Source organism: Herpailurus yagouaroundi, unplaced genomic scaffold, assembly GCF_014898765.1.
Source record: "Herpailurus yagouaroundi ecotype Mexico unplaced genomic scaffold, PumYag 186, whole genome shotgun sequence".
Classification (NCBI taxonomy): domain Eukaryota; kingdom Metazoa; phylum Chordata; class Mammalia; order Carnivora; family Felidae; genus Herpailurus; species Herpailurus yagouaroundi.
The window spans coordinates 15,064,924-15,088,211 of NW_024412417.1; the positions used below are offsets into that span (position 1 = coordinate 15,064,924).

The window sequence follows — 23,288 nt, forward strand, 5'->3', positions numbered from 1 at the left end:
TTAAATTAGTTGGCTACTTTTTGAAACAGTGTTAAGATAAAATATAGCCTTTGACTCTTTTTAAAAGTGAGAAGCTTAAAATTCTTTCTTTCTATAAGAACACATTGATTCTTACTGATAATAATTTTATTTTACTTCTGGCTCTGTGGTTGCTTTATGTCTACAATGTTTCCCTAAGTTACTTTGTTTTAATATTTTTCTGACTCCATTTTTAGTGATGGGTTTGTAAATATTGTCCATATCCATTTTGTATGCCCATTTAAATGGAGTAAGTAACTGAAGAATAGGTATGTATCTTTCAATATCCTTAGAAACTCTACAGCCTTTTAAAAACTTCCTGTAAATGAAGGTTTATTCCCTTGAGCTTTTATGTTTTATACCTCATCATCACAACCTTGTTATTCCAGAAGCATTGCATAAAAGGAATGCCCTAAAGATAGTGCAGTGTATGATGCAAAGTGACATTAAAAATGCAAAGGGGCACCTAGGTGGCTCAGTCGGTTAAGTGTCCCACTTTGACTCAGGTCATGATCTTGCGGTTCATGAGTTTGAGCCCCGCATCTGTGCTGACAGCTCAGAGCCTGGAGCCTTCTTTGGATTCTGTGTCTCCCTCTCTCTCTGCCCCTCCCCCACTCACGCTGTCTGTCTGTCTGTCTCTCTCGGAAATAAAAACATGAAAAAAATGCAAAATAGTGTACAAATTAAATTCTTCATTTGTATGAGGCTGAGTTGTCACAGGTTTCATCAGATATTTCCTGTAAAATAAATGAATCAATATGAATCGCAAATTGCAATGCAATACGTAATAGTTCACCATTCATGTATGAAATATCCAGAATCTATTGAGACAGAAGGCAACTTAGTGGTTGCCAGGAGTTGGGGCATTAGGGGAATGGGAGTTGATTACATTACTTCATAGGTACAAACAGGTACATAGAGTATTCTGGGGTGATGACAAATTTTCAAACTATAAGAAAGTGGTAGTTACATAGTATTGTGAATGTACTAAATGCCATTAAATTGTATACCTTAGGATGGTTACTTTTATTATATGTGAATTTCATCTCAATTAAAAACACTAGCAAAACAGAAATATGTTTTTTCCAGCCAAGTTTAATGTGTAAACTTATAGGTAAAGATTGTTTAAATTGCCCTAGATTGTAGACAACTGATTTCAGAAACCTGTGAATTGCTTACTTGAGATCATCTTAGAAGATGGAAATTGTTTGCCGTAAAGGATGAATTTATTTTGAAGTGCTGTTCATTTCAAATTAAGCTTTTTTAGTTTATGAAGTAAAACTTACCTGCGCAAATCTTCCATTACCTGTTGCTTTGGGTCTAAAACAGGTAGAACAGGTGAGAGGAGAAGGAAAATAAAATCTGCTTCCAAATAGAGTATATTGTTAGTTCCTTTGTTCAGCTGGCCTTGTTAATCTCTATGCGTTTCATCCATCCTTGGCCCATTTGTTAGAGAAGTATTCACCTAGGATCATGCAGACAGATATCAGTAACATACTCCATATCTAAAGATTTCTTTCTTCCTTTGGAAATGTCTCCACACAAAAGGAAGACTGCTTAGATTTGAGACTGCCTTGGTTTTTGGAGAGAGAGAAAGATGACTCATGATTGATGTCTGCTTTTAAGATCTGCTTTCCTTTGGGTTTTAGATTTATGTCTTAAATAGTGTCTATCTGGTGACAATCAAATTAGGCAACAGTCCTCCTAGTACTTATTATCTGTTCCCTTATAGCAATGGAAAGGTCTGGAGCCTTTATTGATAACTCTTTGAATTAGACAGGAGAATGGGAAATGTGAGGAATGAAATGGAATCTTAGGGAAGGAAGAAGAATTGAATGCCTTGAAATCCCTTCCCAAACCCTGATATATGCTTCTGATTTTGTTCCTATTTAGTTAATAGCATGCCTTACTAAAGGCACAAAATTCTGATTATTGTGATGTCTTTTGGTAACTGTTTCCAAATGAAAACAGGATAAGCCAAAAGAGAAAGAAAATTTGATTTTATTATAAGAATTTGGAACAATGATTTAATCAGAACTGGGCTTTTTTCCCTCCTCTCCTTCCCTTCCCTTCCCTTCCCTTCCCTTCCCTTCCCTTCCCTTCCCTTCCCTTCCTTGTTTTCTTTTTTAGAACCAGGCTTTATTTTTTTTTACCTTTACACTATCTTACTTTTTGTTTGAGTATGGGCAAGTATATCCAGCCTTTCTCTATGTCTCCTTATTTCAAATTGGAGATAATAGCACCTACCTTCTAGTTTTGTTGGAGACAATGAACTTGCAATAACCTGCCAGTAGAGGCTTGGAAAAATATAAAGAATTGTATAAATAAAAAGAATTGAGGTATTATCATTAATAAGTGTGATTAGCAATTAACAGTATTACCTTGTATAGTATGTAATAAATGTTTAAAAATGGTGTTTAAATACTAGAACCTGGTATAAATTCTTAAGGTGTGAATCAACTAGTTAGTACAGTGTGTTCCACACGCTTTTATCTTACTGTGTTTATTCTTTTAAGAAATGCTGGAGCCAACTTGGCTAATGTTTTTAAAATTTTTGTTAGATGTGTTTTAGAGAAGTCACACGATTACTTCTACAGATGACTTTTCACTAATAATAATTCTATGGTGCATTTTTATGTAACTTCTTGGACTGATTTTTTTCTATGTAGAGCGTTTAAGGGTAAAACCTGAAATTTCTTGACTCCTGGATTATGTTTACACTCATTCTTTCAGAATATACAAGCCCAAAAATGTTATTTTACATTTGCTCTTAATTCCTATTGTGTTGATTACATTTAAACATCTCATTTTATATAGTTTTTATGTATCTTAGCATTTTGGCAAAATTAACTTGTTACATTGAAGTCCTTAATTCAGATATGTATTGTTATGGAAAAATAATATTTAAGGGATAGTTTTATGTGTTTGTTTTTACTTTTGGTCTTTTAGTCCCAGCGTGTTGTCCTTTTTGGTTTTGTTTTATTGCTTTTTTCTTTAATTTTGCTTACCAGAGCCAAAGCCTTAGTAGAAGAACAACGCCTTTTGTTCCTAGGGTTCAGGTAAAGGCCCTGTCTGCCTGATAGAAACGAAAGTTGTGTTTTAACCCTTATTTGTATGTTTTTGGAAAATGCGTAGTAGGAAACTTGTTTTGGTATGTTGCTCCAAACCATATTATTGACTTTCAAATCATTTTATAAGCCAGCTTGTAAAATTTCTGCATGGAGATGAAAATACAATTAAAATTTAAAGAGACAATCTCTGTTAGTGATTTTATATGATCCACTGAATGCTAAAACTTGATAGGTTTCAGACTGCACTTGTGTATAGAATATTGACAAAACTAGCTAATTTTATACTGCCGATATTTTTTTTTATTGCACTAAGTTTTCTGTCTCTTTAAATCATTCATTTTATCACTTAACATCTTTCTCTTGCATTTTCCAAGCAACAAATCCTTGAGGAGATTGGCAAATAAATTTGTACCTTATCTAAAATATGAATTTTATCCATTTAATATATAAGGTTCAAGTTTGAAAAGTGTGTTATTTTGAAAGAACAAAATGATTATCTAAATAAAATGTGTTGGGTTTATGTTGTTCACATTTTGTAATTGAAATGGGATTTAATTTTACTGTAACACTTGGTACAAGTTGTTTGCCTCTTTTCATTAGGAAACCCTTACATGGTAAAATAATGACAATATAGTTGTTTTTTTTAAGTAGTATTATGCTTTCCTTGCTTTGCTGCATGTTTTTTTTGTTGTTGTTGGTTTTGAATAATACTAATTTAGTTTAAATTTGAAAAATTACAGTTGTTCTACTTAATACTATATAGTGTTAAATATTTACTTGTGCTGTTCAGGTTCTCCTTAGGACATTTAAAAATGGGTACATGGTAAAGCTGGAATGATTATTATATGCAAACAATTAAAAAGATGCTCCAAGATTTTTATTAATGAAATAGAGGTAAAATCAGAAGTATGTCATCTAGAACTGTGGAAATCCACTTACTATATTTTGGGGGAATCAACAGATATATTTTCGCCTATCATTTGAAAAGCACAGATAAGAAATTTAGGAATGTGATAAAATAATCTAGCTAATAAAATAATTGTTTTGCTAATGTGAACTGGATATCTATTAAAAACTTCAATGCAAGTCCTGTAATATAAAATGAAAATTAGGGCTATCGATCAAACGCCTAGTTTAAAACAGTTTATTAAAAGTTGTAATTTTGACTAAAAAACCCATAAAATTAAAATGTACTATATTAACATTTATATATCTGGAAAGTATAATTTTATAAATTTTATAAAATGTATATATGGAGGCCATATGCCTAGTATCTGCTTGTATGAAAAATGAATATTACAAATGATAATTTTAGTTTTCTGTGGCATAGGAAAATCTAAAAAGAATACTGCTTATCAAGCATTTGAAGTTATGTATCTCAAATGTTCGTCTCTAATGAGTTTAGAGGAGCAAAAATATCACCTGTGAAGATGGCAAATGCTTAGTCTCATCCGTCAGAAACAATTTACAGAAATCAGTAACTTGCTCCAATAATTATGAGCTTAGTCTAATAATTATTATTATTGTTTCTTTGTTTCTAAATGTACAGTTTACCAGAAAAAAGGTTTTCTTTTTTTTTTTTTTTTTAGCCTTTCAGAATCTTTTTTTCTTTGAAGTGCCTAATAATCATATCATGATCCTCAGAGAAGTGTTTTTAATTGTCCTGGAAATATAAAGCCATAAGCCTTTTGATTGCTATAGAAAATAGAGAATATCAGAAATTAATGGGGTTTTTGGTCACACATTTTAGAAGAACCATGATGCACTCTGACAACATCTCTCTTTCATCTCATATAAAGACACTCTTGTATTTCTTACTTTTTTTCTTGTTTGTTTCCCCTCATGTCTTTTACCAGAACAATGGTTTCTTTTTTTTTTCCACTTACTCTCACCCGTATCTATGTTCTAATGTTGTTACACAAGCAAATATTTGTACTTTTTTCTATTCGCATGTTGAAGAGGTTTTTTTTTTTTTTTTCTTTCAGGGTGTTAATCCCCTAGGGTGTTAATAAAGTTTGGTTCTCAAACTTTAATGCCCATGAGAATCCCCAGGAGGACTTGTTGAAATTTGTCAAAAAAACAAACAAACAAAAACCTGGGCCCCGTTCTGATTCAGTAGGTGAGGGGTGGGCCACAGGAATTTGTAACTTTTCAACAAATAAGCCAGATAACACAGATGTAAGGTTAGTGGACCACCCTTTAAGAAACACTTTTCTAGAGACTGTACTTTGCAGCTCTATTAAGAAAACTTTGTTACACGACAGCATGGTAAAACCTGCATTTTAAATATGAAGGCTTAATATAACATAAAGGGTATTAATTATTTTTTTTTAAATTAAATATTTCTTGCTGTTATTAAGAAGGCTAATTCCATTTGACAGAAGAGCGTGATAAATAATTTTATATACTCTTCTGGGCCATTAGTCCTCTTCTTTGGACTCAAAAGTCTCATTCAGCCTCTCGTTCTCTGAGATATGAAGTGAGAGACTCAACAGAGCCATGTTAGAATTAGAACCAAATACCAATATATCATATATACATATATATATATTTAGGTGATTTTTATGCATGTGTATATATGTTGTATATTTATTTGTATATCTCAGAGCCTGGTCCAGACCTGACTGTCCATTTCAGGAGAAGAGGGAATGACGGACATGAGATGTATATTAACATTTTTTTTTAACTGCTGCAAATATTAAACTTCAAAATTAAAGGAAAAATTAAACTATTAAACAGTATATAATTTTATTCCCAACTTTCAGATTTTGGATTCAATTCCAAGATAATGGCCAGAGCAGTGATGAGTTCCGAACCAAAACGTGGATTAGAGCCAAGCTATACATCCTGACAGGGTAGAATTAGCTAGCTAGGTGTGGGAGTGTGAGGTATGTGTGTGGGAGGTGACAATTGTTAAATCAAATGAATTTAGCAGCTGGATGTGAAGTTCCAATTCCTAATTATGTCAGAGAAGTTACTCCCATCTTCTCATCTCGAATGGTAAAATAATACCCTTTTATTCTAAGGATGTAATATATCTTCTCCTCTAATGAAAAAGGGACTCGATGTCTGTGTAAGAAAAACCTATAAAGATGAATTTATTATGGCTTTAAATACAAAATCAAGGAGTCTATGGACTAAAGCCACTGGTAATTCTACCTTGCTTGTAATCTTTAAAATGTCTTTTCAAATGAAATGTTTTGTCTTTTAAAACATTTGCTTAAAAATTCCCTACGAATGCCATATAAATGAGGTATCTCTTCAGTTCATTTGAGCATTTATTCTGAACTCATTATTTTAGGGGAACTAAAGTATGATTCTTACATAAAGATAGGCAAACACAGTCATTGTATGTGAAGTTCTTAGGGTAATTATCATGTGCATGTTAATAAGCAATCACATTAGGATAACAAAAAGCTCAAGTGATTTATCAATCCATCCAAAATAATCTGAATTATTGCCTCTGTTCATTGAAGTTATTATAGCATATCCTTTTATTTTAACTAAGTGCAATTTATGAAGTAAAACTTATTCTGTGCTCATATTAGTGTAAGAGAATGGGGAAAGATTGGGAATGTAAGCATTATGTTATGGTAGTAAAAGTTTGAGCTGATAAATGAATATTTTTGCTTTTCAGATAAAACTATGGTTTGACAAGGTTGGTCACCAATTAATAGTTACAATTTTGGGAGCAAAGGATCTCCCTTCCAGGGAAGATGGGAGGCCAAGGAATCCTTATGTTAAAATTTACTTTCTTCCAGACAGAAGGTAGGGATATGAAACAAAAATAAATGTTCTTGAAAATAAATAAGAAATGTTAATAACAGTGGGTGTTTCAATTCTGTCTCATTTATTTTTATGTATCATGCAACTCAGATATTTATGAAATTTAACCTAAACATAATGATTCATATATTCATATGATTCATATGATTCATGATTCTTCAAAATAGTGACAGTAAGTGCTTTGAGATTGTTTTAAAACTGATGTCAAATGTTACGGATGATTTCATTGAAGATTTATTTTAGGTTATATGGATTCTTAAATGATGCGTATTTTCATTTATCAAAATCATTAACAAGTATTATGCTTTTTAAAACCAAATGCACTTTTAACACAGTCTACAGAAGCAAAAAGCTGGAAATGATACTAAAAGGTACTCATCATGTTCCTTTACACCTTCTACCTCCTCATACTAAGATATTATTTTTTATGTAATGAAAATGAGGGAATATGCTTTATATTTCATCACCCCATATCATCACGCCATGCCTCTGGTCCTGGAATCAACTTCTTCAAGCAGCATTTGCTTTGTGTCCTTACTAACTAGCACAAATGATGTTGCTCTGCCCTAATTTGAACAGAGAAATTAGGATTGGAGGAATAGATTTTCAAAAATTATCTAATCCCCTTTTAATTTCAGGTACGTAAAAAATAAAAGAGATTATTCAGTGGACGTCATGTAAAAAGAAAGAATTAATGACACCAATTATCACTTCCCCAGCTATTGAGCATCCTGGCCTCCAGGACAGAGTGTTCTCAAAGGCTGGTCATATTTTCCCACGTTGGAAGTGGCTAGGCACACATGTGATCTTCAACACGTTTACACACTTTTGGCCCCTCGTTTACTTAGTTCAAGCTGAAAGTCACCAGACTTGAATGCCAAAGTATCATCTGAAGAACAACCTCAACCAAGAAAAGGATAAAAATATGGAAGTAGACAATTAACATAGGCCTTGCATTTTGTTTGATACATATTTTGAAGTGAAATTTGTGAAGAAGATTCATCAGAAAGTCCGTCAAGGTGCCATTGTGTCTAAGGTTATTAAAACTGCCATATAATTTGATCTTACCAAATTTTCATGAAGAAAGTTGTTTTCTCACAACTTAGGTTGCCGTTCGGAGAGCGATATACCATGAACTGCAAGGGAAGAAGAAGATATTCACAACTGGAGCTTTTAAATCCAGTTTAAACTTCAGTTGGTTGACTCGATATGTCACAGCCCTATTACCCTGCCATCCTGGAGGCCAAATCACTTGGCTTCTTAGAGCAGCATGATTTACTAGTCTAAACATTCTTAGAATGCCCTGATAAAAACCCACAAGAATTGCTCGTATTCCCATCTATGTTTTTATGCATATACATAACCTAAGTTTCTGCTTACTCAAACCTTTGAAAAAAACACTTACTTTGGAAGATGATAAAAGACTTTCAAATTATGGAATTTATTTCTTTTTTGTTAATTGAAAAAAAAATTTACATTTATTTATTTTTGAGAAACAGAGTGAGAGAAAGCATGAGCAGGGGAGGGGCAGAGAGAGAAGGAGACACAGAATCTGAAGCAGGCTCCAGCACAGAGCCTGATGCGGGGCTCGAACCCACGAACTGTGAGATCATGACCTAAGCCGAAGTCGGATGCTCAACTGACTGAGCCTACCCAGGCGCCCCGGAATTTATTTCTTGATTGACCATTTTTGTTTTGTTTATTTTATTTTACATACTCTCCTCCCTACTTTCTGAGCAGATAGATCTAAGGAAAGGAAAGTCTGCTTCACCAATCATTTATATTTTAGATGTAGTGTTTTTATTTTTTCTCGGCATCAGAGAATGGGGGAAATAGGTAAATATTTCATCCTCAAATTGTTTCTCAGCTGTTTCCTTTTCAATTATCAGAAATTTGAAGAAGAGTTTAGTAAGTTTGTTGCTTACTTTATTGATTGAGAGAGTTGTATCAGGGTTTTATCTTTAAAGAGAAGAGAATTCTTTGGTTAACTCAAACAGCTATATTATCATCTTTTTCCTTTTTTTTTTTTTGCTGCTGATACAAGTTTTTACACATGAATAACTGACTATTTATGCTTTTGGTATGAATTATTTCATTTTTCTTGGCAATTTTTCGAGGAGAAAGGCTATTTGAATAAGTGAACATAGAAAATAATTGATGCCTTTTTGTTGATACAAATTCCTGGAGGGGCAAGTGAGGCTGCACAGAAGAGATGTCGTCTGGAATGCCACTATGTCAGTGATTTATTCAAAACGTTATTTTCTAAGTTATGACCTACTCTAAAAAATACCCGAGTGTGCTTTACACTCTTTTACATCTTGAAGTAACATTGGTTTTCAGTCAAAATATATTTTTTTCGTTTTGAGTAAACACATCAAGTCTTTGCATGCTGTTCGTGGTATAAAGTAAATGGAAACCCAAAGTGCTGGTAACATGAAAATAAATAGGAAAGGCTTTAGGTTGGATTTTATTTAAAAAAAAAAAATAGTTTGCATTCTCAACAATTTAATGATACTGGTAGAGGTCAGTGATTTATTTTATTGTTATTGGGCTGCTATTTGGAAATAAATCTTGGGAACACCTGGATGGCTCAGTCAGTGAAGCATCCAACTCTTGATTTCAGCTCAGGCCATGATCTCACAGTTCATGAGTTTGAGCCTTATGTCAGGCTCTGTGCTGACAATGCAGAGCCTGCTTGTGACTCTCTCTCCCTCTTTCTGGCCCTGCGTGGGCTCACTGCTGTCAGCACAGTGAGAGACAGCAGTGAGCCCCCCTGTCTCTCTGGCCCTCCCTGACTCATGCTCTGTCTCTCTCTTTCTCTCTCAAAAATAAATAGAAACATTTTAAAAAATCTTAAAGAAATAAATTAAAAAATAAAATCTTTATAGCGTGTGTATTGATCTTAGTTTTTAAACACTCTTAGCAGCTTTTCAGTGTTTGACTTATACAACCTGAACTTATTTTGTTTGTTTGCTTTAAAGAATTGTATTTTTAAGTTATCTCTACATCCAACATGGGGCTCGAACTGATAACCTCAAGATCAAGAGTCACATGCTCTACCAACTGAGCCAGCCAGGAAACCCCCAACATTTTTCTTTAACCTGATCTTATTTTGAAGGCTTTAGTTATACAAACAAACAAACAAACGAACACAAACCCTAATTTACTTTTTAACTTGCTGAAGATAATTTTTTTTATGGTTCTTTGCAAGGATTGATACTTTGATACACACTAAATTGCCTTATTAAGTGTTAATTGTATATGGTGGGTGTGTGAGGAACTTCAATGGTTGTCTAGTCTCCATGCTGTCCAGTGTAGGAATCCCTTCTAAAATAGTCCTCTTTATCTGAGAACTTTTTACACTTCTTAGGAGGAAGTCAAGGTTTATTTTTCTATTGCCTTTCACACTGCCTTACAAACCATTTTTGAATTATACAGCAAGGCTCCCACTGAATGTTTTCTTCCTGGCCTTGATCTTTTAATTCCTGGCCTGAACTTTATCTCTTCACAGGGTCTCATAATTCAATCTTCAATGCATGGAATATAAGTAGATGCTTTATAAATATTTGTTAAAATTTTGAATGAAGAGAGGAGATGACAGAAGGAGTAATAAATCATGGTCCTTGTTATTATTTCTATTATTTAATTATTTTTATTTGCAATACCGCTTTTCCATACGATAGAATGGAGTTAAAATTCCCTACATGAGTTTCCAAAGTTATTTTCCTAACAAGGCCTTAGAGATGAATAAAGATACAATGCTTTAAAGTGGCTTTCTGCCACATTAAATACATGAGCTCTGGCAACATATGTGCTCTTGATTAGTTAAATCCAACCTATGTCATATGTTAAGCTCTATGTTCACCAAGGAGAAGCAGCACAGCCTCCCCAATTCAGAGACTTACTGTCCCTGCTTATGTTCCCCTGCTTCCTATTTCTCAGTACTCTTAGAACTATGTTGTGCTGAGAGAATTTGTGGCAGCTACTATGGTTCTGCTTGGAGTTTATTGTACACTTCTCACTTCAAATAAGCTCTCTAGATGGCTTAATGTTTTCTTCCTAGATGATCCTTTCTAATAAGCTACAGTAGGGATCTCAGAAAGGAATGGATACACCCCACGGGATGAGTAAAACAATCCATTGGAGTTCCGGAAGAAATATTTGAATTTTCTAATTTTTTACCTAATTATTTTTAATTTCTATTTTTGTGTGTTCGTGAATGAACACAATATTATTAATACAACAGTATAGGAATACATGCATGTAATTCATAAATGTATGTACATATAATAGGATGCATTGTCAAAAACATTCGCTTGATAGAGATACGCAGCCAAAAAAGTATGGAAACCTCTGAGCTGGAAGTTCCATCTATCAGGGATGACCAGCTTGCATTTCCAGCTCACACTGTGGTGGCTAACTCGCACAGAAATAATTTTACGATGCTTTTAAAGGCCTGATAGCTGTTTAATGAGCAAGTACGTATTTTCTTTACGTAAGAAAATAACTTGATAAAATGTAATTGTAGTTGCTCAGCTAAACTATACAAAGTTGTGAACATCACAATTAGACTTCTGTCGTTCAAGTGAATAGTATGTGTAATGTCATTGGTTTATTGCTGCTTTAAAGGTTTCCAATAGGGCAATATGTGTAAAAAAATGTGGAGTTAATATTCTTTAGTCTGGTTTTATTTAGATTTTGAGAAAGATTAAGTTTTTAATTATCTGTCGTGGAAGGATTTCAGATTTATTGAAATATTGCTTTTATAAAGTGATATGATTATATACTTACACATTTTAGTAGCAATTTAAACAATTACAATATTCATAATGTATGATAAATTTATGGAAAACTTCACTTCTTTCCTGAGAAATTTTAAATGAATAGTTTTGGGGGCAAAACTTAAAGGTTTATATAAGTTCATATATTCCTTTTTTTTTTTTTTTTACAGTGATAAAAACAAGAGAAGAACTAAAACAGTAAAGAAAACATTGGAACCCAAATGGAACCAAACATTCATTTATTCCCCAGTCCATCGAAGAGAATTTAGGGAACGGATGCTAGAGATCACGCTCTGGGATCAAGCTCGAGTTCGAGAGGAAGAAAGTGAATTCTTAGGAGAGGTATCTGGAATTACTTTGAAGCTTAGACTGTTCCTGTCCTCTTGAATACTTTTCTTTATGTGACTGTCAGTAAAATCTTATATTTTGAATATCTGAAGAAGTAAACAGTTTCTTTCACAGAATGAATTTAGCTACTGCTTCAAGGCAAAATGTTGGTAACATAAAAAATGGTTCTGAATACTCTGTGACAATTTTTAGGTGTTTGTTCCTAGTGTAGAAATCTCAGTGTTGAATGATAAAAGGTTGTTTTGTGTTTCACAAATGCATTGCTGTGCTTTCTAGTGCGTGTTTATCATTTTAGTTTAGTGAAACAACTCTACATCTAGTAGCTCAATCATTCATTTATGAATTATTTTTTAAGCCCTATAATGTATCTGTAAAGTGCTAGGGATGGAGGCTTCAAAGGTGAATAAGGAATATTATGTCCTTCAAGGAACTTATAACCTCTTAAGTATACAGACCAGGGGAGTGAAGTTCCTGCAGAAGGAATAACAAGATGTGAGAGTTGAGGGAGTCTTGGAAGGGACAGTGGTAAGAAATTAGACTCGAGGGTTAATCTGACACTGACCAGATCACATAGTTCAATACATCATGTTAAGAAGTTTGGATTTTATCTTGTGGATAGAAGGAGCAAATGATAGATTTTAAAGGGACTGACTGGATTGCATTTGTACTTGAGAAAAACATCCACCTGTAATGCAGAGAACGAATTGGAGAGGGGCAAGGTGGGAGGCAGTTCTCCAGCTATTAGCATAGTAAAAATGAGTAATGCTTTTAGCCTTTTTCAGTGTGGTTGGTTTGCCTGAGTCAGTTAAATGTGAATCTCATGGGAAAACCAACAATCCAAAGAAGTGTTGAACTGAATATTCATAGAGAAGGAAGAGTGGTAAACCAGTTGGGAGGAGGGGTAACGTGGTTGTTAGGAGCAGACTGGCGCCGGCCTTCTTGGGTCAGGATCCCTGACACTACTGCTTCCTAGCCTTGCGTCCTTGAGCAAGTTATTTAATCTATTTGTGCTTCAGTTTCCTCTTCGCCAAACGGCAACAATAATACTATGCAACTCAGGGCTATTCTGAGGAGTAAATGTGTGTGTGTGCGTGCGTGCGTGTGTGTGTGTGTGTGTGTGTGTGTGTGTGTGTGTGTGTGTAAACCTCTGGAACACAGTGTCTGTGATTTGGAAAATGACTAGAGAAAATTTGGGAAGAATGAAATAACTTAGCTGTTGTGCTTCCTTACCTCCCTTAGCTAAATGGTGATTTATCATTACACAGCACTTCTCATATACGTTATCACAAACACTGTCATCTTTGCACAAGACCCTAAAAGGAAATAGTCACTTATTCCCATGGACTGATTTCCTCTGTAAATTTATTTTTTTTTTAATTTTTAAATGTTTTTTAAATTTATTTTTGAGACAGAGAGAGGCAGAGTGTGAGCAGGGGAGGGGCAGAGAGAGCCGGAAACACAGAATCTGAATCAGGCTTCAGGCTCTGAGCTGTCAGCACAGAGCCCGACGCTTTTTACCATTGAGTATGATGTTAACTGTGGGTTTTTCGTATATGACCTTTATTATGTTGAGGTATGTTCCCTCTAGACCTACTTTGTTGAGGGTTTTTATCATGAATGGATTCTGCATCTATTGAAATGATCATATGGTTTTTATCCTTTCTCTTATTGATATGATGTATCATGTTGATTGATCTGTGAATATTGAACTACCCTGCATCCTTGAAAAAAATCTCATGGATTGTGGTGAATGATTTTTTTAATGTATTTTTGGATTTGGTTTGCTAATATTTTGTTGAGAATTTTTGCTTCTATGTTTATGAGAGCTATTGGCTATAGTTGTTTCTTTTTTCTTTTTTGTAGTGTCTTTATGTAATGCAAATTTAACAACCTCTAGTAAGTGAATAGTTAAAGGTCTATAAAAAATTTTAGATATTTAAAACTATTAAGTCAGCCAGAAGTTATGCATACTTATCTTTTATTTAGTTATTGTCAAACATAAGGACAACTTTGCAACATATTACTTTTGATCTAATGGCATTGTTATTATAATTATCATTATTATAAAAGTTATGAGACCATTTAATAGAGTTTCTATATTATAGGTATTTAACATTCTTTTGTTTCTTGGCTTTGTAGATTTTAATTGAATTAGAAACAGCATTATTAGATGATGAGCCACATTGGTACAAACTCCAGACCCATGATGTTTCTTCATTACCACTTCCCCACCCTTCTCCGTATATGCCACGACGACAACTCCATGGAGAGAGCCCAACAAGGAGATTGCAAAGTAAGGTTCCAGTGAGATTTATCATACCTTTGTTGAATTATCTTGAATGATATATGACACATAGGATTTAAAGATACCATTATGGTTTTAACAGACATCTATTAGTGTTTTCATAGCTATTGTTGATGATTTTCAATTGATATGCTAAAATGAGGTTATACTTACAGCATTCATTTATCACAGTATGACCTCGAAGCACAGTTATATTTCAATTTTAGCTATTAGAAACTTATCTAGGAATGAGGTAGCAGATACAGTAAAATTTAGCCATGTAGCTATAGATACATTAACCTACATTAAGTGTGGAAATAAGAGTTAAATATTTTCAGGAATATAAGCTGATGTTATTATTGTTATTATTATTATCATCAATGTTTGCATTTTACCCTGAATTATACACAGTCCAAAGTATTGAATAGAATTTGATCAATTCAAAGAATCTTAGGGGAAACTTGGAAATGATTTCTAGGTTGAAAAGTGGCATTACTGGCTTATTGTTCCTACAACTCAAATTTGTTTTCCTGATGAACCTATTCTTGAAAGGGGAGATGTCCACTTGCTGCTTTGGGTAGTGTTCATGGGATAATTTTATCTTCATGGAGTCAGCATGTTCCAGGATTAGCAACATTTTGTCAAGTACTGGAGAACTGACTGACATTAACTAAATTTCAGAAGTGTAAATTTAAAAGCACAAAAGCCATGTCATTTATCATTAATGGGAAGTATATTTGGCAACATAAGAAATGACTATTATCTATGTGGATCACGTTCTCTCTGCTGAATAGAGGACTAAATTATATATCAGCAGGCTGTTTGATGAATAGAATATTAGAGCAGAGGATTGGTCTTATGATATTTAGTCATAGGAAAGCCTAGAGAATTGTCTTCACTCCTTTTTAAAAATGTCTCTCATGATTAGAATTTTATTTCCACTGACTGTACAGTCTTTTACATACGGGTGGTATTAATTGAACACTAGTTTCGTAGCACTCAATTTTTTCAGCCTCTCCACAGAGTGAACACCTACTCACCGTTATTTGCAATCGCCATTACAACGTCTTTTGCTGTAATTATTACAGGACTATGAATTTTATGTGGGCTCATTTTAGTGTCTACTCTTGTCACTGTGATCTACTAAGTATGTTCTCTCTCAATCACAATGTTGGATCATGGTTTACTACATGAAGTTTACGAATATAAATCAGTTTGTACTAATTCTTATAGTTTAGGTTTATAGGCTACTAATCTAATACTTATTCCAGTTGTTATTAGAATAACTAGGTTTGATAACTCTTAATATCTGAAACTCTTAAATCTTCCAACAATTTTCATTACTTTTTCTCTCCCCAGCTAATTAAGAATAGTGTATGTGAACAATGATGAGAATGGAGTTCTTTCTAGTTAGCTATATGGATCGTAGATTTTCATGTAGTTAATTTAATTTAATCCACTTTGTGGCTTTTAATATTTAACCATCTCCCAAATGGCTCTTCTGCTACTTAGTCATTAATAGTATTAAATTCATTTATGGTTAATATGGCTTCATGTTGTACCATTCAGTCCTGTCTCTACCTACCAGTAATAACCTCTAATAAAATAAATTTTTAATATTTGAACATATGGCTAAAATTGGTGTTTTACACCTAAAATGTAATCATAATTTACTAGCAATGTGTAGGATTGAAGATAAGTAAAAACATGTACATATGCCATTTCCTAAAGGAAATGAAGATTAACACTTGGAAATAGAAAGTTAAAGACATTACTATTGGCTGAGGATATATTGCTCATCAATAACAAGTTCGAATTAGAGTATGTATAAATAAACATTAATTATTTTAAAAGTTACTTTGTAAGAATGACCTCCTTCAAGGTTTTTCTTCATGGAGAGGGTAAATATTACATTTATTTATAAGTATGTCTTATATTGCTAAAGATCATGATCATTAACATATTCGATGGAACATATACATGAACAGTCAACATCACAAATGTATAATAATCCCTCATTCTCTACCTCCACAAAATAGGATATGTTGGTAATGCAAAATCTGAGGCTGTGAACTCTGAGGCTCTGAGCTTATTGAATATACATGGATATTTACTGGTGTTGTTGGAATTCTGTTTTCTCTGCTCATGATTTCCTATTTTAAATTTGTAGATTCTAATGATTCAAAAAAGTACTTCATTTCCATGGACATTAGGAATTTATAATTTTAAACATAATGAGGAAATATTTTAAAAAGCCATTCTAAAAATAATTGTTTTATATATCTTGTAGCTAACTGAAATATTCTTTAAAAATCTTTTTGAGATAGGAGTTGAGGCAACCTTGATTATAAACTTTGAATGGTTTCCCTAGTAAAGGAATTAGCGAAAGTATTTGAAATAGAGGACTCCTTATACCGGTATTTCTGCAGGTGGCAAAATAAAAAGTTTCTATATATCAAAACATCTATAGAAAGGGCCACATGCTCATTGTTCATGTCTGAAAGCAATTAGATTATGAGAAGTTAAAATTTTAATATGGTGGTAATATTTTCTACAACACATTTTAACTTCAGGCTACTTTTACCCGCTCCCATCCCAGATGTTATTTAGACATTACCAAATGATGGGACAGTGCATATTTCAAAGAGTGACTGATTAAGCCTTTTTAAAAATATGTAAGTAAGATTGGAACCATGTATTCAAATAACTAAAATTTATCAATAGAGAAGTGAGATTGCTTTTTTAGATGGTAAAATGTCTCTCATATTCACACAATTTTGTTCTGATTCATCCGCTGGTGAGAAACTATCCATTACTGTTCTGACACCTAAAGATATTGTTTTGAAGGTATATTTTTATGTTTAAGTTTTAATTTTTATATATTCTTTACTGTCATTCAGTTAAAGTTGCCTGCTGTCTTTAGGGAAATATGTTCCTTTTTAACATGGCAGAAATCATTACAAATTTGTTTGTGACTTGGTATCTTATTAACCATTCTCATCACAATTTGAACTATAAAGTCCAAAAGAGTTTTCTTTCTTTGATCCTTTTTTCTTTTCTTTGTCTCATTTTCATCAGGTTCATCTCTTTGACATCTCAAATGCTAATTCTTTATTTGGTAAAATATAACATTATTACCATTTCACTTTTTAAAATGGAAAACATCATATCTACTATATTCTTATACAGCCTCATAACCACAAGTGTTGAAAGAAAAGTGAATGCAAAAAAATCATTGGGACAAAACCAAAATGATGGCATTGAGAGGTGTAAGATAAAAGAGATGTGATTTCATAATTAAAGTTTCTCAAGATTTCAACTATTTGGGGGACATTTTTGGTCAATATTTCTTCTCATTTTCCACCCCATTCTCTTCTCTCCTTCTTGGGCTGCAGTTGCATGTATAAAGACATCTTGACTTTGTTCTACAGGTTAATTAGCCTCTGTTTATTAAAAAAAAAATTTCCCCCCCACTCTTACTCAGTTTTGATTATTTTTATTCACCTACCTTCAAGTTGACTGGTATTTTCTTCTATAGTGTACAATTTCCTGTGAAAGCCATATTATGAATTGTCCTAGCAAAGATGTTGTATTTTTCATTTTATGATTTACATTTGATTTTTAAAAATTTTCTGTATCCTTCCTGAAATTCCCCTTCTTTTATTATATCCCTGTGTGTATAATACTATATAATATACATATATGATATGCATTTGTGTAAATATATTAATGAATTTATAGGATTGCATATAGACACATATGTAAATATAGGAAATAATTCATAGAATTACATATATATGTATGTGCACATTTGTGTGTGTAATGTACATATATGTATGTGTAATATCTATAACATTTATGTATGTGTAATGTGTGTGTGTAATCCTGTGGATTTTCTCACATATTTATAATTTTTATTTTAAAGTCTGCTAGCTCTAATATCTTAGTCTTCTGTGGGTCTATTTATATTTCTGTTTTTTTCTTTGATTATGGATCACATTCTGTGTATATTTTATATATACTAATTTTTGTTGTGTACTGGACATTGTGTTTCATACATTTTAGAGACTCTGGATTTAGAGGAATGTTGGGTTTTATTTTGGCACACCATGAAATTATTGAAGGATCACCCAAGACCTATAGAAGATATGTTAGGGCAGTTCTGTTTTGGTCTTTCATAGTTATATGGTATAGCCCTTAGGCAGGTTTGTGGTTCTCATTCCTAAGTGTGAACTTTCTTTTTTTTTTTTTTAATGTTTTATTTATTTTTAAGACAGAGAGAGACAGAGCATGAGTGGGGATGGGGCAGAGAGAGACGGAGACACAGAATCTGAAGCAGGCTCCAGGCTCTGAGCTGTCAGCACAGAGCCTGACACAGGGCTCGAACTCAGGAACTGTGAGATCATGACCTGAGCCAAAGTTGGACGCTCAACTGACTGAGCCACCCGGGTGCCCCCTAAGTGTGAACTTTCTAGGCAAAGCCCAAGATATTGACCAAAATCCCACAATATAATGGGACTTAAACTCTAGGCTCTATGTCCTATGCATCAGGAAGTTTCTAAAATCTCCTTGCATTGCTTTTAGCTTTTCATCTGTGGCTTCTTCTTTTTCCCTCTGCAGTTTACAATTTAGGCAAAGATTTAGGGGGCTGTTGTATATAAAGCTTCAATACTGAAGCTTTTTTCTTGAACTATAGCTCCTGTGCAGTGAACCAAATTGGGAAGGCCCGTAGGAGAAAAGCTGTTTCAATATGTGCTTTAACTATTTCAAGGGTCATATCACTGATTTCTGCCTGCATTTGTTTGTTCTCTGGTATCTTTAAACAGTTTTTTATTAAAATATTTATCCAGAGTTTGTAATTATTACTGGCAGAATTAGTCCAATATAACTTACTCTATTATTCCCAGAAGCAGAACTCTACATTTTCAGTATACTTTACTGAATTATACCATCTATACAGAAACGTGTATAAATCATAAATATACCCCCAAGTGAATTTACACAAAGTAGCAACACCATATAAGTAGCACCCACATCAAGAAACAGAACATCACCAGCCTCTCTCTTGCTCTCTTCTGGTAATTATTCTCCCTGTTAAGGTAACAACTGTGCTGACTTCAAATACCATAAAATAGCTTTGCTTCTTTTTTAACTTCATGTCAATGGAATACTTACATACACCTATGAATTTTATAGAAATGGAATTACACAGTATATTACACTTTCACATCTGGCTTTTTTTTTCTTCCCAATATGTTTGTGAGATTTACCACTATTGTTGCAAATAATTGCAGTTAACTTATTTTCATTGCTATATGCAATTCCTTTTTATAAGTATACAAGAATTTATGCATTCTACAGTTGATTAATACTTTGCTTTCAGATTTGGGCTGTTCTTAATAGGGCTGCTATGAACTTTCTCATACATGCCTTTGGGTAATCATATGTGTTCATTTTTGCTTTGAATATACCTAGTAGTAGAATAGATGGGTAATAGGCTGTGCATATATTCAACTGTGATAGATATTATTAAACAGTTTCTCAAAACCCTTTTTATTTCCTACAGTAAAGAACTGTACCAATTCATACTTCCTAGAGTAGTGAATGAGGGTTTGAGTTTCTCAACATCATTACTTATTTTTGGTATTTTTATTTTCACTTACCCATTCAGGTAGATGTGCAGTGTTACCTCATTGTGGCTTTGATTTGCATTTCTCTAATAACCTTTTCATAGGTTAATTGACCATTTAGATACTCTCTTTTATGACGAGCCTAGTCAAATTTTTAGCCCATTTTTCATTTGGGTTCTAGCTTATTGATTTATGAGTGTTTTTTGATATTATACTATTAAATTATTTATAGTATAAATACATGTATTTTATTCTGTGACTTGCCTTTCCACTCTTTAATGGAATCTTATGACCAACAGAAATTTTTAATGTGAATGTATTTTAGTTTTCAATTTTTTTCTTTAATGTTAGTGTTTTTTTGGTGTGATCTGTATAAAAATATCTTTATCTTCTTTGAGGTCATAATGATATGTCTATGTTTTCTTCTAGAATAGTGCTTTACCCTGCTCATTAAATCTATATCTCGTTTGGAATTGAGTTTTGTATATTGTGTGAGGTAGGGATCAAAATTCATTCTTAACCCTTTGGATGTCCACTTGATCCAGGACATTTGTTAAAAAGGCCTTCCCAGGGGCGCCTGGGTGGCTCAGTTGGCTGAGCGTCCGACTTCAGCTCAGGTCATGATCTCGCGGTCCGTGAGTTCGAGCCCCGCGTCGGGCTCTGTGCTGACCGCTCAGAGCCTGGAGCCTGTTTCGGATTCTGTGTCTCCCTCTCTCTCTGACCCTCCCCCGTTCATGCTCTGTCTCTCTCTGTCTCAAAAATAAATAAACGTTAAAAAAATTTTTTTTAAAAAAAGGCCTTCCCAATATGTGGTTAAGTTTCCGAAGTCTGTTCCTTTCAATTAGGCAACTTTTCTGTTTTTGTGCCAATATTAAAGTATCTTAATTACCGTAGGTCTATAATAAATTGTGATATCTGGTAGTGTAACTAACCCAGCTTTGTTCTTCTTTGAGATCATTATTAATATTGTTAATTTTTTTCACTAGCAAACAAATTGAATATCACATTATTTTTTTTCACAAATACCCTTTTGGAATTTTGATTCAAATTACAGTGAACATTTTAGGGAGAACTGAAGTCTTTCCAGAGTGAGGAGAATTCCACTCCATGAATTGATATATCTCCAAGTAATATTTTAATAAGTTTCAGTGTAGAGGTTTTACATCTTTATTAGATCTGTAACTAGGGATTTAATTTTAACTGATGTTGGTATACAGAAATAAAAATTATTATTTATTATTATTCAGCAAATCCTAATAACATTTACATACATTATTTTGAAATTTGATGTGCAATATTATTATGTTGTCTGTGAATAATGACAATTTCTCCTGTTACTTACAAATTCCTGTTATATCTTGCTTTCCTTTTTCTTACTTAACACTTCGGCAGGGTCCCATGATAAAATGCCGAGTGGAAGTGATAATGTTGAGTAGAAGTTGCCATCCATATTTTATTCCCCATTCCTTGGGAAAAGCTTTAAATATTTCTCAATTATAGTTGATATTTGCCTTAAGATTTTTTACACTGAGATTCAGGAAGTTCTATTTTATTCCTACTTTTATGAAAGTTTTAATCATGAATAGATATTGAATTGTATCAGTTTTTCCCCTACATATATGGATATAACCAGGTGGTGTTTCTCTTTTATTCTATTAATGTGGTATATTGCATTGATTTTTCAAATGTAAATCTAGTACTCCTGTGATAAACTCAGCTAGCTCATGATGCACTATCATTTCTTCTATCCCTTGTTTCAGTTTGCTGATACTATACATAAAATTTTTTCATCCATATTCAGGAGAAAGAAAGATTGTCCTTTATTAGCTTTTGTTATCAATGCTATACTGCCTTCAGAGAAGTGTTAGAAAATAAATTTTCTTTTTCTGTTAGATACCATATTTCCCTTTTTGGTAATAATCTTTGTCAACTTTTGATTTGAGGGTAATGCTGGCCTCATAAAAAGTGTTTGGAAGTATACCCTATTTTCTATTGTTTGAAAGAATCTGTGCATTATTAGTATTATTTCTTCTTTAAATGCTTAGAAAGAAGTCGTCACCATTTAAGGCATCAAGGTTGGCAATTTGTTAATGTATAGGCTTTAAATGATAATTTTCCTTTTTTTCTAAATTTAGAACTATTCAAAAATTTGTGTCTCGTGTCAGCTTTGTTAAGTTGTTTTTTTTTCTTGGAACTTGTACATTTCTCCTAATGTAAAAAATTATTTGCATAAAATTATTCATAATAACATCTTATTATCTAGTTAATGTCCATTGGATGTTTAGTGATGTCCTCTTTTCCCCAGTATTGGTTAATTTGTTCCTTCTTTTTCTTTTCTTGTTTTTCTTGGCCAGACTTAATTTTATTAGTCTTTTCAAACAAAAAACTGTTTTGTTTCATTTCTAGGTTGTATTTGTTATCTTTTTCATTAAGTTTTGTTATTATTTCTCTCCTTTACTTTGTTTAGATGTAGTTTGTTTGTCCTCATTTCATCAGAAAAAAAACTTAGATACTTTGTATTGTGTTGCTTTCATTTATCTATCAGTTATTTAGGAGTTTATTGTTAAATTTCCAAACTCTAGAGGATTTTTTTTAGTTTTTTTTTCTCTTTTTCTTGATGTCTGGCATAACTCCCTTCTTGTGAGAGTGTATACTTTGAATCGTTTGGGATCTTTAAAATTATTCATTTTATATGTGGTGCTTAAATGTTTGTGAAAAGAATGTTTATTTTGTCGCAGTTCCGAACATGTTTTACAATTTAATAATTTTTATCATTTTTTTTTTTAAATTTTTGTGTTTTTTTTTTTTTTTTTTTTTTTTTTTTTTGTCTGAATATTCCATCAGTTACTGAGAGACATGTTAACATTTCCACGTATGATTGTGGACTTTTTCCTTTATTTTTGTCATTATTTGCTTTATAGCTTTTGAAATTATGTTATTAGGTGCATATAAACTAAAATTATTATGCTTTTTGTAATAGAGTGTTGATTTTGTCATTACATAATGTGTCTCTATATCTAGGGATGCTTTTTCCTTAAGACTCTCTTCGCTTGATGTTAATACTGCTGCAGCTGCTTTTTTTTGTTTTGTGTGTGTGGTATATCTTTCTCAGAGCTTTTACTTTCATCTCTTTACATTCTTGTATTTAAGATTTATCTTCTGAAAATAATGTACAGTTGGTCTTAAATCCATTATGAAAAGATTTATTTTTATTGGAGTAATTCATACATCTACATTTAATGTAGATTCTTACAAATTTTAATATTTTATATAGTATTATTTATTTTTTTAATTGCATATTTTAATTTATTTTTTAATTTACATCCAAGTTAGTGAACACATAGTATAACAATGATTTCAGGAGTAGATT

At 32.8% G+C, this 23,288-nt stretch overlaps 1 protein-coding gene and 1 long non-coding RNA gene across 48 annotated transcripts in view; one reads left to right on the forward strand and one right to left on the reverse strand.

The window, feature by feature from the left end:
* RIMS2 (regulating synaptic membrane exocytosis 2) overlaps window positions 1-23,288 on the forward strand; it is a 617,389-nt gene that overhangs the window by 325,309 nt on the left and 268,792 nt on the right. For 28 of the 47 annotated variants that reach the window (XM_040494187.1, XM_040494223.1, XM_040494201.1 and 25 more), the window contains 3 exons: window positions 6,727-6,857; window positions 11,827-11,998; window positions 14,144-14,297. In XM_040494187.1, coding sequence (XP_040350121.1) covers window positions 6,727-6,857; window positions 11,827-11,998; window positions 14,144-14,297 — 457 coding nt within the window. Of the gene's footprint in view, window positions 1-3,029; window positions 3,078-6,726; window positions 6,858-11,826; window positions 11,999-14,143; window positions 14,298-23,288 lie in introns of all 47 variants that reach the window. The other 19 variants (XM_040494185.1, XM_040494172.1, XM_040494188.1 and 16 more) reach the window with 1 other exon arrangement.
* On the reverse strand, window positions 653-8,132 carry LOC121042831 (uncharacterized). The gene is made up of 3 exons (XR_005796476.1): window positions 8,103-8,132; window positions 7,944-8,011; window positions 653-1,483 (listed from the first exon to the last, which is right to left on the reverse strand). It is a non-coding gene; the product is annotated as an uncharacterized LOC121042831 (long non-coding RNA).